This window comes from Hylobates moloch, unplaced genomic scaffold (genome assembly GCF_009828535.3).
Source record: "Hylobates moloch isolate HMO894 unplaced genomic scaffold, HMol_V3 SCAFFOLD_1, whole genome shotgun sequence".
Taxonomy (NCBI): Eukaryota; Metazoa; Chordata; class Mammalia; order Primates; family Hylobatidae; genus Hylobates; species Hylobates moloch.
Window position 1 is genome coordinate 134,775,631 of NW_026652276.1, and position 15,024 is coordinate 134,790,654.

General features: G+C 40.9%; 1 protein-coding gene across 4 annotated transcripts in view; it reads right to left on the reverse strand.

The window, feature by feature from the left end:
* Positions 1-3,008: 3,008 nt before the first annotated feature.
* The window catches only part of BMPER (BMP binding endothelial regulator), a 248,176-nt gene continuing 236,160 nt past the window's right edge, over positions 3,009-15,024 (reverse strand). For all 4 annotated transcript variants that reach the window (XM_058445792.1, XM_032758344.2, XM_032758346.2 and 1 more), the window contains 2 exons: positions 14,423-14,553; positions 3,009-4,726 (listed from right to left, as the gene is read on the reverse strand). In XM_058445792.1, the coding sequence (XP_058301775.1) occupies positions 4,545-4,726; positions 14,423-14,553 (313 nt within the window). In that variant the 3' untranslated portion in view covers positions 3,009-4,544. The remainder of the gene's footprint in view (positions 4,727-14,422; positions 14,554-15,024) is intronic.

Consider the following 15,024-nt stretch of genomic DNA (forward strand, 5'->3'; position numbering starts at 1 on the left):
GGCTCCCATGGCCAGTGGTATGGCCCTCTGGTTCACCACAAGCCATTCATCCTGCACCGTGACTGTCTGCAGAAGGACCATGTCTTAAACCTAATGTTCAGAATGTCTGTTGAATTAAAGCAAATATAGCTTAGCAGAAAACACTTTGATTGACAGTAGAAATTCTTGTAGATATATTCCCTTATCAGTGTTCCTTCTGTGGGAAGTTGGCACTATCGTTGCCACCCAGTTACTCAAGCCAGAGACTGGCCTATCCACCGTCCAATCTGTCACAAACTTCTCCCCTTTTTACTTCCTACCTCGTGGTCTTGGGGCTTATCATATCTCACCTGGACTATCTCAGGGGACTCCTACCTGGTCTTTTGACTGGAAATCCATCTTCATTGCACTGTCACTGATCTCACTGAAACAAAGGCCTGGCTGGTCACGTCACTCTATTGCTTAACACCGCTCATAGCTGGAGCAGACTTACCCATCTGGTGCCTCAGCCCACCAGGGAGCCATGTGGAGAATGTGTGATGGAGATTTTGGCACCTCCTCCACTCTCAAGGCAGTTGGACAGGACCTAAGATTCCCCAGATGTGACATCTAGCTCCAAGCACCTCAGTCTATTTAGCCCAGTACCTAGACAGATGCGACCTAGTCATGTGACATGACAAGGAGCTAAGACCCCAGCCCCCTAAGACCCCACTCCCACCTCCCAGCCACATCTCACACCCACAAGCTTCACCCTTGCCCTTCAGCCTGCACCTTTTATGGTGCAGCCCCAGGTATGCAGCTATTTGTTACCAGGGGATTTGCTCTCCCTCTACCTGAAACACCTTCCTACTTTTCAAGTTTCTCTAAATATAGATTTCTCATCCTTTTCCACCACATTGACCTTTTCCAAGCTAGCTTGCTCAAATTAATCTGAAAGGGGACCATAATAAAAATGGATCTGATACATGTTCGTGTCATTCAACTGATTTAAATAAACTCAGTGTAGCAACATGACGCTAAAGCCAGAAAGAGCCCCTTAAAGAAATGAATGTCCGGGTTCTTAACTCAGCGTCAGAATAATCATCAGCATTTGCTCCTTTTCCCTGTTGTTTCCTTCTGGCCCACTTGAAACTTGTCATTTTTCAGAATTAAAATCTCAAGTTTTGCAAAGGCTTGTACTCCAGGATGTAGAATCAGAGATTATTTTTGCTTGCTCCTGAGAGTTATGTTTGGAGGAGATCGCTAATTAAAATATCCTGGCACCTATCCCTGAAGGCAGTCTCCTCCTCCCACTCCAAGAGCTTTCCAGCTCATGTCCTTGTTACTTGTCAGATCCAGATGAATGTGAATGACAAAGAGTGGCAAAGGGAAGAGAAATGCAGTCAGGCTCAAACTGAACAAATCCACAAACAGCTGTTGCAACCATGAGACAGCATTTATCAGGTTTTATTTATTGATTCAAGAAAAATTTATTGACTACATACCAGGTTATGTTTCTTAATTAGGGTAATGTAGTCATGGGTGTTTGCAACATTTTTCTCTATGCCTTTTTGTATGTCTGAAATATCTCATAACAAGGAAGAGCTTTCCAGTTGAAATGGTTTATCCGTGTTTCAGTGAAAGCTGGGAGAAGCTAGTCAACCTCCTGGGTCTTTCTCGTTCTTATTGAAAGATGCCCTCTTACGGGATGGTCTGATGGTCAGGAAACAGTCAATGAGTTAAGATGAGTGAGGCCTTTAACCTGAAGAGTTAGTGATTCTTAGTGTACCACAGTTTTAACAAAAATTGCTCTTGTCAATGCCAAAGAGATATCTTTTCTTCCCAGCTAAAAAATTTTAGGTCAGGACCCTCAAATATTCCTATTTACAGAGGAAGAGAAGAAAGAACTTACTTTTACTGAGTACCAACTATGGGCAATTAGAATCATAATTATGCTTGTTCTTCATCGAGGGTGCTTGTTTCTCATCAAATTCAATATTCATAGAACATTTTTATTTCAAGTCATCTCACTCTGCAAGAGCTTAGTTGAAGAACCAACTGAAAACATCCCATGTGAATAAAACAGGACTGCTCTCATTGAAGCACTTGGTAAATCCTCATTGTGCCCAATCATTAGACTAAGCCATTGCTCAGCTGTAGCCTGTGGCCTAAAAAAGAATATGCAGGCCAACCATTCAGCTGATTTCCTCACCCTCTCCCATCGGAGATGCCTTTTGAATTAGTAAACCCAAATAATTTTCTGTCCTCTCTGCCCTCCCTTTCTTCCTCAATTAGAAATGAGAAAAATGTACAGATTAAGCTAATCCCCAGATAAAGGAATGCCACACAAACTTGTAATCAACCCACCCCAAATGATGAAACTGGCTCATGCAGAAGAGCTTTCATCATTCACCCACCCTGGCTGCCATGATTAAGTGTTGGGAAAGAGGCCGGTTAGCCTCATGGGGTAAGTAACTCAGTCCTTGGATGAATCATGAGCCATAAATAACCATTCACAATTCTCCCTTCTGCATCATTTCCCTTATGCTGCCCTCTTTCACAGAGGAGAACCTACAGTGAACTGAAAAGGGATTTAAAGCTAATCTTAAGGAATCTGTTCATTTTACAGAAGGTAGGAACCACCAGGCAACGTCAACTGATTTTCCCTACCCTTCCTGTCAGGGCAGAGTGGAGAATCAATGAGATTACAAGTAGGAAAGTGTTTGCAAGCCCTTAGTGCCTCCCATTACTGCCCAAAGTCTCCTAGCCTGTTAGTGGCAGGGGTCTAGTTTTCCCGATTCTCAACCCTGCTCACTATACCACATGGCCTCTTTGTGTTACAGATAAGCAAAAGTGAGACCCCCCAAATGCTTAAATAATGGGGATAAAGTCACAAACCACACTTAGATCTCAAAGCACCTAAGTCAAAGTCTTCTTTCCAAGGGCAGCACTGAAACAATGACCTGACTACCTCAGGCTGCAGATACAAGGGTGATTGGTATCCAAACACAGCAATGAAAACAAACCAAAGACCCAGTGTCTCCAGCCAGTCACTATAACACCATGCACTTTATTCAGTTAACTCAAACAACTAGGGATTTTCCAGTCAAAAAAAAAAAATTCCAAGTTAATACTTTAGCTGTCATGAATGTAAAAGAAACATAAATGTCTTTGACAAGCGTTGGCAACATGCTGGCTTGTCAAAAACGTGGGTTTGCTTTTGTCTATTAATAATAGTCTTTATATATACTGTTGTAAGATACAAAAATTATAACTAAATAAAGCTGTTAAAATTTAATGAATCTGAAGTTGATACAACTAATTATAAAGTATAACACAGGACATCTTGAGAGAGAAAATGCATTGTTTTACATCTTAAGCCCTTTATTGACTACAATGCAGAACATTTTATTTTAAGACACAGTGGGTTTTGTTTTTGTTGATGTTTTCACCAATTCAGCTGAAGACGAAAGTCAAGACAATCAAATAGTAACTAGTAGCAGCCTATCAGTAAATGAGAGCAAGTATAGAGACTGTTCTTTGGACTGAGGTTAAATCAATTAGTCAATAAAGGCTTTTCTACTGTCTAATAATTATAACATATTAACAGTCACCAAACAGTGTTGGGTGGGACTCCTCTAGAAATAACTAAAGCCTTTCATTCTATAGATGAAATGGGCACAAAATGTAGATGGGTTACATCAACTCATTGGATTTGCCCATCTTAAATTACTCTGAGATTCAGAGAAATCAAAATTTCATCATATGCTGTGCAAGAGTTTCTTCAAATACTTTCTCATGCTCAATAAAATTAACATGTCATCCAGATACCCTTTAATCTCAACACATGACATATAAATGGTCACATCCATCATATACACATAGATGATTAGAAGACTTGCGGACTACGCAAGGATGGCAAGAAATCACTTGATTCTTTGGTTATGCCCTAGTGACAAATATATATTTCTTGGCAACCAGCCAATCAATTTTGGAACTAATATCAGCCCATGACCTAATACATTCTAACAGCCTATCGCTCGCTTTTCATGCACCATTAGGGCCGGTCACCAATCTCCTGCTGTCTTTCCCAGGCATACATTCCTTTCTTTGGAAACCTGAAATGCCCCTAGATAAATGTGCCCTTCTCCGGAGAAACACATTTCCCAGTCCATTACAAATCCTGACTCAAAACTAAAATTAATACAGGCAAGCAATTGAGGGTTCTTAGAAAACTTCCTTAAAAATGACAAATGTATGTGATGTTAACACTATCCAATGTATCTGCATGCCACTTTATTAAATTAAAAACACCTGGTGTATTTATACAACATGTTCAATGGTTTACAGGTTAGGATCCTAGAAACAATACATGTCTTATAGCAAAAAATATACATATAATAATCCCCCTATAGTTTATATAAATGATGAAATGTTTTGGAATATATCTATATATATACACATATATACTCTGTGTGTGTGTGTGTTTACAGAATCAGGCACACAAATACTGCAGTCCTTCATTGGCTCTTCCGCTTCACTGTCAAAGTCACCAGATTTCAAAGTCTTAAGTATCGAAACAAAGGTCACCGCTGGGGACAAAGGACTGGCTTGATGCACCTTCCCTTGTGAAGGACCAAGTTTGCTGGACAGTGGCACCCGGCAACGCACGGCTTGTTGCACGGACCAATTTCATTCCAGTTGTCACAGGTCTTGATACATCCCGGGCCACAGGTATCGTACACAGCACCATGCTTACATTGGGTGGCTGAAAAAGAGAAGGAGACAAAGGCATAACATGGAGAAAAGCCCCATTAATTCACCCTCAGCCAGATGCCATTCTTGCAGGCTCATGACACTGCATAGACGTTTCCATAGCTCAGGATCAGATTTGCATTTTAACAAGAGAATGACAAACACCCAACATTCCTCAAACACTCTGGGAATCAGCTACATCTATAAAAACAAACGCAGGTAGATCTGAACAAGAATTTATCTTATTCTTAGATAAGACAAACTATAAATGTGTAAGGCTGTAGGAAAATCTTTAAGGCTATTTAGTTATTGTACAAATAACTAAATAGTATAAAACATCTGCTGCAAATAGTCCTTTCAGCTATTGAGCTGTGATGAATAGGAATATTTTGTGCAACTACATCAATATTCAAATATATGAAATTACCCACAGAGAAAAAACCTACCAAGGATATTGGGAATGTGTGATATATTTTAATCAATGTAATCGTGTGTTAAATTAATAAATTTAAGGCATGTTGGAGCAAGACTGGGGTAAGTCAAATAGAGAAAAGTCAGATGTGTGACTGCAGGGAGGACAGCAGCTGGCTGGGTCAAACAATATAAAAATGATGATGTTGCCACGTCACAGCCGATTTACTATCTTTATTGACATAGAGGCAAAGTGATTTTGACAAAATTCTGAGAGATCCTGAAAACTCATGACTAGACTTGTCAGAAAAAAATAATGCAAACATTCTGGAAGTTTTGTGACATACAGCCTTTTCCATCTGAGTTACATCCAGTGACCATCGAAGGGGCCGCCCCTCATTCCTCAAGAACAGGAATGTTGACACAAGTAGGAATTTAGATCAGGGACCCTCCAAGAACACCAATAACAATTCAATCTTCATTTAAAGTTCCTTTAAACAAAAGTAATAACAATGGAAGACATTCTCAGCTTCAATGCCTCTATTGTTTATGCTGTTTGCAGAATAATACCTGGTGAGGAATCGTGTAATTGTAAAATTTAAAGATAGAACTGGTTTGCCAGCAAACGGGCCTCACTTTGAGTCTTTCAAGTTATGCATTTAGAGTTGCCACAAAATGTTGATCTTTGATCATATTTAAGTAAAAGAAAGTTAATAAGCACCGTAAAATAAATTCTATGAAGGCTTCTCAAATATCCATTGCACTGGTTAGAAACAAATGAGAGCACATTCTATCCAGGGAGTAATCAACGACTTCTTATCAGCTCTTACTATTCAAAAACCGAGTTGTATGAAACAAAACATCTAAATAAAACCAACTTTAAACTACTTGACTCTATAATGAACATTTTTCTGTATAGATTCATAGTAAGCACTGGTGCATTATTTATTTATCCCTGCCTCAACTGTTAACTAAACCATTGACTCTTAGTAAACACCTGCTCTGAACAAAGTCCCTGTACAAGATGCTTTGGGGATAGAGGTAAATGACATGGCTGCTGTCTGATACACCAGCAGAGGGATGAGTTAGTAGCAGCTAATTACTAGTCACTTATATTGAAACATCCCATATAATCTATGCCTGATTGATTCCTACACCTGGCTCACTCTCAGCTTTTTGAGGTGCCTTCTCAAAGGTAACTTCCTATTCAAAACAACATTTTCATATTCACTACCTCTTTTCCCTATTTATTTCTTCTTTACACATACTACTACCTGACATCATATCATATTTACTCTGTCTTCCAACACTAAAATGCAAGCTCCCTGAGGGCGGAGTTTTGTGTGGTCCCTCACTACATCTCTAGCACACACATTTCCTGGCACTTGGCGAGCATTAGATATGGAAGCCAGCAATAAATACTTGCTAAATAAAGCTGTTATGAAACAGACATAACCACAAAAGAGAGGGGATTGGAATTTTCCATTTGCATCTCAGGATCTGTCCTCTACCCCCTCTTTACCCTGTTCTGTGATCTGTGCCCTTGCTCTTCTCTACAGATGACATCAATGGGCTCCCTCATGCATGGTGGACTCCAGTGCCTTGATCTGGTGCCATTATCTAGCTTGGTGAATGTCACCACCATTCACCCCATCTTCCACTCTTCTCAACTGAGTTCCCAACCTTTTCAACTGAATTCCCACCTCTTCTGTGTGGATGGGATGGATGTTCCTTGACTGATAAGAAGAGCAGCTGCTGCTTATCCCATCACTGCATTTACAACATGAAATTGCAGTCATCAGTTTCATCCTCTCATACTCTTTCTCTCTCTCTCTCTCCATACACACACCAACTCAAATATAGGCTAGTAGAGGGGAACACTGTTCTGTTTCTTTACCTTCTGCAGGAGTATGGTGTTTAACATTTAATACTCAGAGGACTATTGGGAGATTGAGTGGATGGATACATGGATGAGTGAGTGGGTGGACTGACATAACCCTTCCTTTAAGTCTCTCAATTTAGACTTCTCTGATAATTTTTTGACTTTTCACTGATCCTTTCAAAGTCCTCTTTTTTTCTCTTCTCAGTGAACTAACAGAATACCCTATACATTGCATTTGCTTAATGATTTGGAAACATCCAAGCTGAATATCATATTTACACAGAGTAATTGTATTCATGTGTCGTTATGCTTCGGTAGACTAATGGTGGTCACAAATGGAAGTTAGGATCACCTGACGAACTTCCTGATGCCCAGACTTCATCCCAGATCAATTACATTAGAACCCCTCAAGGTGGGATCAGGATATCAGTAATTTAAGAAAACAAAACAAAACACTCCCCCTTTCCTTCTGACCCTGCCCCACACTGGCAATTCTAATGAGCGGCCAAGATGGAGGTTTGATCCCGCAAACAAACCCTACATTCATGCTTCAGTCACTCAGAGACTCATTCCTTTTTAGCAACTGAGAAGAAAACTATTTCCAAAGTAGAATTAGGTCCTACTATTTCCCATCCTCTTCTACCTCAAGCCCTATTGGAGCACTTCCCGATCCCAGAGCACTCATCCTCTTTCAGTGTTGGAAGTAGGTCATCTGCAGAAGTACCCTTAACTTACCCCTCACTGCCTCTTGTCATTTACACCCATCCTGGATTTGCCATTCTTCTTTTCTGCCCCATCTCTTTCAGAACTTGCCCTACTCTTTGTCATAGGACATTAATCTTCTCCCTATTTATTTAACAACAACAACAACAACAAATATTCCCTAAACTATCAGATTTATTTTCTCCTCCCTTTCACCTCCAGACTTTGTGGAAGAATTTACAGTCATTTTAGCCTAGTCTTCTGCAATTCATTAATGTTGACAGCTCATCTTCCTCACCCACCCGTTGACTGAAGCAGTTCCCTCCAAAGTTTTCACTAATGTCCATATCCACTAACATCTTGGCAACTCCCAATTTCCCAAGACCACTCTGCAAAATATTTGGTCTTTGTGTCCATTTTATCTTATGACAGTGAACTCTCCTGGTTCTTCTGCTGACTCCTGGAGAACACCTTCTCTCTCTCTCTCTTGGGTTTCTTTACCCACTTCCTGGCACTAATGTTCACATTACCTCCTGGAACCTCCCCCCGACATTGTTTTCTCTTCTCTCTCTCTCTTCCTCAATTACTACAGTTAGAGACCTCTGACTTCCAGTTGGAGACCTCTGAAATCTATTACCATTAGTTCTGATTCTTTTCCCCGTCTAATCAGTTTTATCTTAATTCAGACGTTCCCCACTTCAAATAGGTTTCTGGATATCCCCCCAAGATGCCTGCTCTCCTCTGCAACCCATAGTACTTTCAATGTTATAGTTATTTGCTTATTTGCTTTAATCCCCTAATTACAGTACAGCTATAGTTCTTAATCAGAGATATTCGTAAGAGTCCACTGACGTGCTTTTAAAAGATATTTGTTTCTCAGCCCACCCCTAAAGGTTTTTGCTCTGAATCTGCAGTGCTGCCTGTGCAGCTGTTGATTTTAAAGTTTCTGGGGGTCACTGTGACAAGCACCCGCAGTTGAAGAGAGTGTATCACTGAGGCCTGGGCTCTTGAGGGCAGGATGTTCTGGCACAGGGACTGGCGCGGGGGAGCAGCTCAATGCATGCCTCCTGGATGAGGATTTCATATTAATGATATTCAATCCATCATTCCTTTTCCTAGTGTGGATTTCATATGGCCAGTCTTGAGTTCATTTTCCACTTTGCTACTTTCAGAACTCACCTTGCCCTCTAGAGGCTTTGCTCCCCTTTAAGTCTTGCAAGGATTCCTGGTAGTATAAAAACTTCTCAGCCAGCATTTCTTCTTTCCCACCACATTCTTTGTGTTTCCCTGACTATTCTACAGCTATGAAGTCTCCCATGTCTTTTCCTCTCTCTGACCTCTCAATTCTTTCTTCTAGTCTACCTTTCAACTTCTTCTAAGGCATCTTACCTTTCTACTATGAAGGACTATTATGTCCCTCACAGTCTACAAGTCAAAAGTAGACTGCAGAAAATGAAAACTACTAGAGAGAAAAAAAAGATCTCTCTCTCATATGATCCTTCATCCTATAAATACCATCTCTAATTCAATTCAAATTAAATCAATAAACATCTGCTGAGTATCTCTGTGCCAGGTAATCTCTTAAGCCTGGGAAATAAAATGTGATCAGATATCATTTTTGTCCTCCAGTTACAGGAGGTTGGGCTTACAACCAAATAGGTAAAGCTGATGTGTAAATAGATTCTTAACATTATGTAAGATGTATCACATCAGACAATAACAAAGTACAGGGGAAGAGTAAGAGAGAAAGACATTAGTTCATCACTGAGAGTGAGTAGAGATCAAGGAAGACTTGAGAGAATGGATCCTGTGTAAGTATCAAGTGAGCAAACTTGTCAGACAGACAATGACAGGGAGAGCTTCCCAGACACATAGAACAGCAGGAACAAAGGTAGGGGTGCAGGCAACAGCAAGGCACTGTGGCTTAATCAGGGAAGGGTGGATCCTTGGTTTGGTGGGTTAGAGACATGGACCTTGAGGAGGGCAGGTGGTAGGAGATAGAGGCAGAGAAGTAAGCCAGGGTCAGAGACCACAAAGGACCCCACAAGCCTTGGCGAACGGAAGCCTTGGAAGGGTTTTAAGCTGTGGAGTGACATCATCAGATTTGGCTTCGATTCAGCACAGCTTTTAGATTATCCTAGAATACTAACATTGACCTGAGCCCTCATTTACCCTCTGTGAATTCAGTTGTTTTTTCAAACTTGTAAAAGGCATAAGATCATTTCTTAAAACATAAGTGTGATATGATGGGCACACATGTACTTTAAAAGGATCTATTTTGTTAAATAGTTAAAAAACAACATGGCCGGGCGCGGTGGCTCATGCCTATAATCCTAGCACTTTAGGAGGCTGAGGCAGGCGGATCACCTGAGGTCGGGAGTTCAAGACCAGCCTGACCAACATGGAGAAACCCTGTCTCTACTAAAAATACAAAATTAGCCGGGCATGGTGGCACATGCCTGTAATCCCAGCTACTAGGGAGGCTGAGGAAGGAGAACTGCTTGAACCTGGGAGGCGGAGGTTATAGTGAGCCGAGATTGCGCCATTGCACTCCAGCCCGGGCAACAAGAGCAAAACTCCGTCTCAAAAAACAAACAAAAAAAAAACAGGGATCTGCTAAAGTGGTTAGGGTTAGAGTGCATTTATTCTCAAAGGGGCATTAAAACTGCTACAGGTGAAACATAAAAACATTATGTGCCGGCTTTATCAATACATTCAATCAGCATGGCTCTGTGCCTTCTGGAACTCAACCATCTCCACATCCCCCTGTGGGGTGCTGAAGGTCACAGTACCTGACTTTATCTCTTGAACTTTTACAGGAGGCATCCAGTCAGTCAAGAAATAAATCAGTGTATATAATTAGGTCAGAATTGCTGCAGGGAAGGAGCTAGAACCATCTGGGGTTTGCAGAGCCAAACAAGGAGGGAGAAAACTGTTCGCATAGCCCAGCAAACCATCCATTATGCTACAGAAAGACAAAAACACCCACGTTTCCAGCACCTTTTCCATGTATAAAATGTATTACTGAATGTGCAGTGACAATTAGTATCAGTTATAGGCAGGTGGCAGACATTCTGCTAAGGATGACAATGTAAGATACAGCAGACAAGATCACAACAAATTTAGAGTCAGAAGGTACCAAGTAACAACCACCAGTGATACGGAACAAACAAATAGAAATTGGAAAGGCACTAAGGTGACTAAGATTTAGATACATATTTGGATAAATTAGTTGACACTAATATAAGCACATAAATATGCATTCCTTTTTTTCCACAGTGCTCTTGGGTCTCTGTGTTCTCATAATGATTAAGGATGGGGCAACAATGCAAGTTGACCTGGGTTCAACTCCCAGCTTCCTTGCTTCCTAGCTCTGCGACTTTCAGCAAATTAGTTAACTATTTTGAGTCTCAATGATCCTCTGAGTAAAATGTGGGTAATATAATGTTACCATATAAAGTATTATGGGCATTATCAAAATAAAATATAATATAAAATGCTAATATAGTCCTTGGGGGAAAGGAAGTGCTTAAAAAGGGTGAATAGTAATATAAATGATTATTATTAAACTTTTATATACTTTCACTATAGCCCTTAGCATATTACATTTTATTTAGTAATTCTCATGCTAAATTAGGGTCCCATTAGTCCTTTGTGCCATAGGTAGCAGGCACATATTGTGTCTATAGTCATGACAGTGTTAAAATCCAGGCTGGACTTTAAAATGTCACTGGTTCACTTAGAGTTTCTCGCCTGGCTGACTTCTTATATGTTCAACTTCCAAACTTTCTGCTCTAGAAGAGTTCTCCTTTTCGTCTTATGTGGCCTCAAGTGCCATCATGAGTCAAAGGACCTGGGAGCTAAAAACAAGTAAAGAGGGCTTTTATAGTGTTCAATATTCTACATGAATCTGAACTGAATCTACTGAGAGATGCTACAGATCTGTGTAAATTTATTTCTTCATGTACCAACTGTCAGTCTGTGGAAGTTCATAATGTGAGTGTGTGGGTGTGTGTATGTGTGTGTGTGTGTATGTGAGAGAAAGAGAATGTCTGTGTCTAAAACGTTCCCCTCCCACTGAACTTCATTTGATGGAGTTATACTTCACCCAGATGGCTCCACTAAGAAGAGGTAAATGGAATCTTTCAGAAGCCATATTCCTTTTCCATTAGAAAAGTAATTTTAGCTTCAGAGACTCAGTCCCTGAAATGAAGATGCTGATGTGAAATGTGTAGTCCTCAAACACAACGTGTGCACTAAAATGGTGCTAAGTATAGCTCTGGGCCAGGAAGGGAAGGATCATATATCCTGTATCTAATATGATCCCAACAACAGTACTACCACAGCTAATCACATTAATAGAATTCTGCTGAGCCCTGCATTATACCAGGATGGATGGCTGGATCAAGCTTGACTCCATTTATTTTATTCATTTTTCCAGTAAATTGAAGGGAAAGGGGATTCAAAATAAAGGGAGCTAGGAGTATTCAAGATGGCTGGAAGGACCCAGTTCCTCAAAAACCTCACCCTCACATATTCTACCCAGCACTGATGCATTAGGTTAGAGGTGGGCCATTTGCCTCACCTTTTAGCAGCCTCAGCCACACCTTAAGTGAATTATTTTTATCGAATCAATACTTCTCTGAGAAGGGCAGCATTGATAGAGTGGCACACTTGCTGTGGAAGGTGAACTCTGATGTAAAGATTGGACTTGGGCTTGCAGAGGAGGGGACGCAACCAAAATGGAGGTCAGAGGAAGGTGAAAGGGCTCTGGTGTTTTTCAAAAAACACAGACTAGTGAATGCACCAAGGAGCAGCTGAGGAAGCTTCAGCAACCCCCAAAAATCCATCATCCTACCTCCCCACAGCCACCCAAGTAAACACACAAACTAACTCAGGGGTTTCAACACTGGCTGCAGGTCAGAATCACCTAGGGAGCTTTAAAAGGTACACAAGGCCAACTGAAGAAAGACATCAGGGCATAGGGCACAGGCTTAGGTTCCTGGTTTATCTTTTAAGCTCCCAGTGTGATTCTGATGTCCAGCCAGGTTATAACTCACAGGTCTAAGTGAATGCAATGTCTGTACACTGCAATCACAGCTTCAAGGCAATTCTTGATGCTTCTTTTAACCAAGTGACCACTCTTATCTTCAACCAATGTAGACAATGTGGAGTCAGCAATGGCATGGATGGCCTTCTTTTCTGAGATGTGAGCTAAGGCTATTAAGACTAGGGTAGCATGCTGAAAATCCCAGTCTCTTTATTTCAGGTAAATCTGGCCCTTTAAAAACAAGAATTTGCCAATCCTTGAACTGGGTGACAACTATTCGTCATTTCTCTTTCAAATCTAAATAACAACAGCAGCTACCCTTGACTGAGCATCTTCTATGAGTTGGACACTCTTTGAGATGGTTCAAGCATATATCACTAATGTTTGTAACTAGATAGCAGGTATTATTGTAAAATCGCAAATTTCTAAAATCTAGACTCTCCCTTTGTCTCCACATGCACTGTCACCATCTTAATTCAAGCCACCATCAGTTTTTCACCAGGACTATCACAATAGCTTCCTGCCTAGGACCCTGGTTTCAATCTTGTCCCCTTCCAATTTATTCTCTATCTAGTATCCAGGGTCATCTTTGGAAAGCAGAAAGAGGCTTGCTTAAAAGCTATCAGAGGCTTCCACTTCTCTTGGAATAAAAGCTAGACTTCTTTCAAAGCCCTGCCAAGTCCTGCGTGATTCAGCTCCTGCTCCTACTCCACCTTCCTCTTGCGCCCCTCTTCCCCTAGCCCACCTCAGGCTCAAACCACACTGGCTCCTCTCTACTTTGAGGGCATGCTAATAATTTTTCTGCTACTTTATGCCATCAAACATGTTTCCTCTGCATAGAATGCTTGCCCTCACTCCCTTCACTCCTTCAGGGCTAGGCTGAAATATCATCTGCAGAGAAGCCTCCCTCTTCATCCCATCTCGGCCCTCTCCAATGGTTTTCTATCACTCTGCCCTGTTAGTTTCCTTCCTCATACTTACTCTAATTTGTAAGTTTTTATTGTAGAGTTATGTTTTTGTCTGTTTCTCCCACTAGGCTGCCACTGCGTCAATGAGTGGGACTTCATCTCTTATACTCATGAAAGTACCCAGTGTCAGCACAACGCCCAGTACCTAGCCACTTTGCAAGAAATATTTCTTGGATGAATAAAGAAGTCCATTTTACAGATATCAAATAAGCTAATTAACTTGCCTGAGGCAACAACTATTATAGAAATCTCTCAGAGGGGAAAAAAAATTCTACTAGGCTTTGTATAATAATCTCTAAAAAAAAGTATCTTGCTTATCCTGAAGACCTTAAATGACTGTAATTGTCCCGAATCTCCTTTGCTTCACACATAACCTAAGCCACAGCTATAACCGTCCATGAGCTAAGTAAGTATATCCAGCTGGTAGTTTGAGGTCAAGAGGATTTTGCAACAGTGGAAATCTTTAAATTGCTTAAATATGCTTGTCACAAAGCATTTATCTTAAGTGCTGTCTACCTTGCCCAGTGGGAAGTCCCTGTGTTTTATCAAGTAGCAATCCAGATGGGCTACTGGAAGGGATTTTCCTCTGGCAAGGGGGCACGTGGCCACTCATGTCAGCATCCACAAGTCTCCTTCATTGCCATCTTGGGCATTGCAGTAAACTTCTGATGGGTAGATCCACCAGGACTTTCTTACCTGCACAGTTCTGCTGAGGCTCCCAGTGGACTTTGATGCCTTCTCTCTGGCAGGCCCGGGTATATGCCAAAAATGACTCGCAGTAACAGTTTTTATGGACTGGACATTCACACATGTCTGTCACACAGGACCTATAGGACCCAACAGAGAGATAGAAACATTAAAAAATATCAAACCATAAACACCCTAAATATAACTGCAGAAAGGGTTGTAGATGGGGAAATCTGATTGGCCCATTAAAATTTGCTATTTTAGATTGGAAATCTAAATTGGCAAAATTCTGCATGGAACTTAAGTGCTGGATACCTCTGAACAGTGTGATATTAGATTTCCTTTCCTCTAGAGCAAGATTATCCAACAGAACTTGCTATAGGGATAGACATGTTCTATCATCTCCACTGTGCAAAGCCACTCTCCGTATTTGGCTACTGAGCACCTGGAATGTGGACCACAATGGAGGAACCGAGTTTCTAATTTGCTTTAATTTTAATTAACTTAGATATAAATAGTCCAATATGCCTAATGGCTACCCTACTGGAATACCATCGCCATCTTGTGACGAGCACTGATATAAAACTAATAGACTTTACTGCAATATTTCC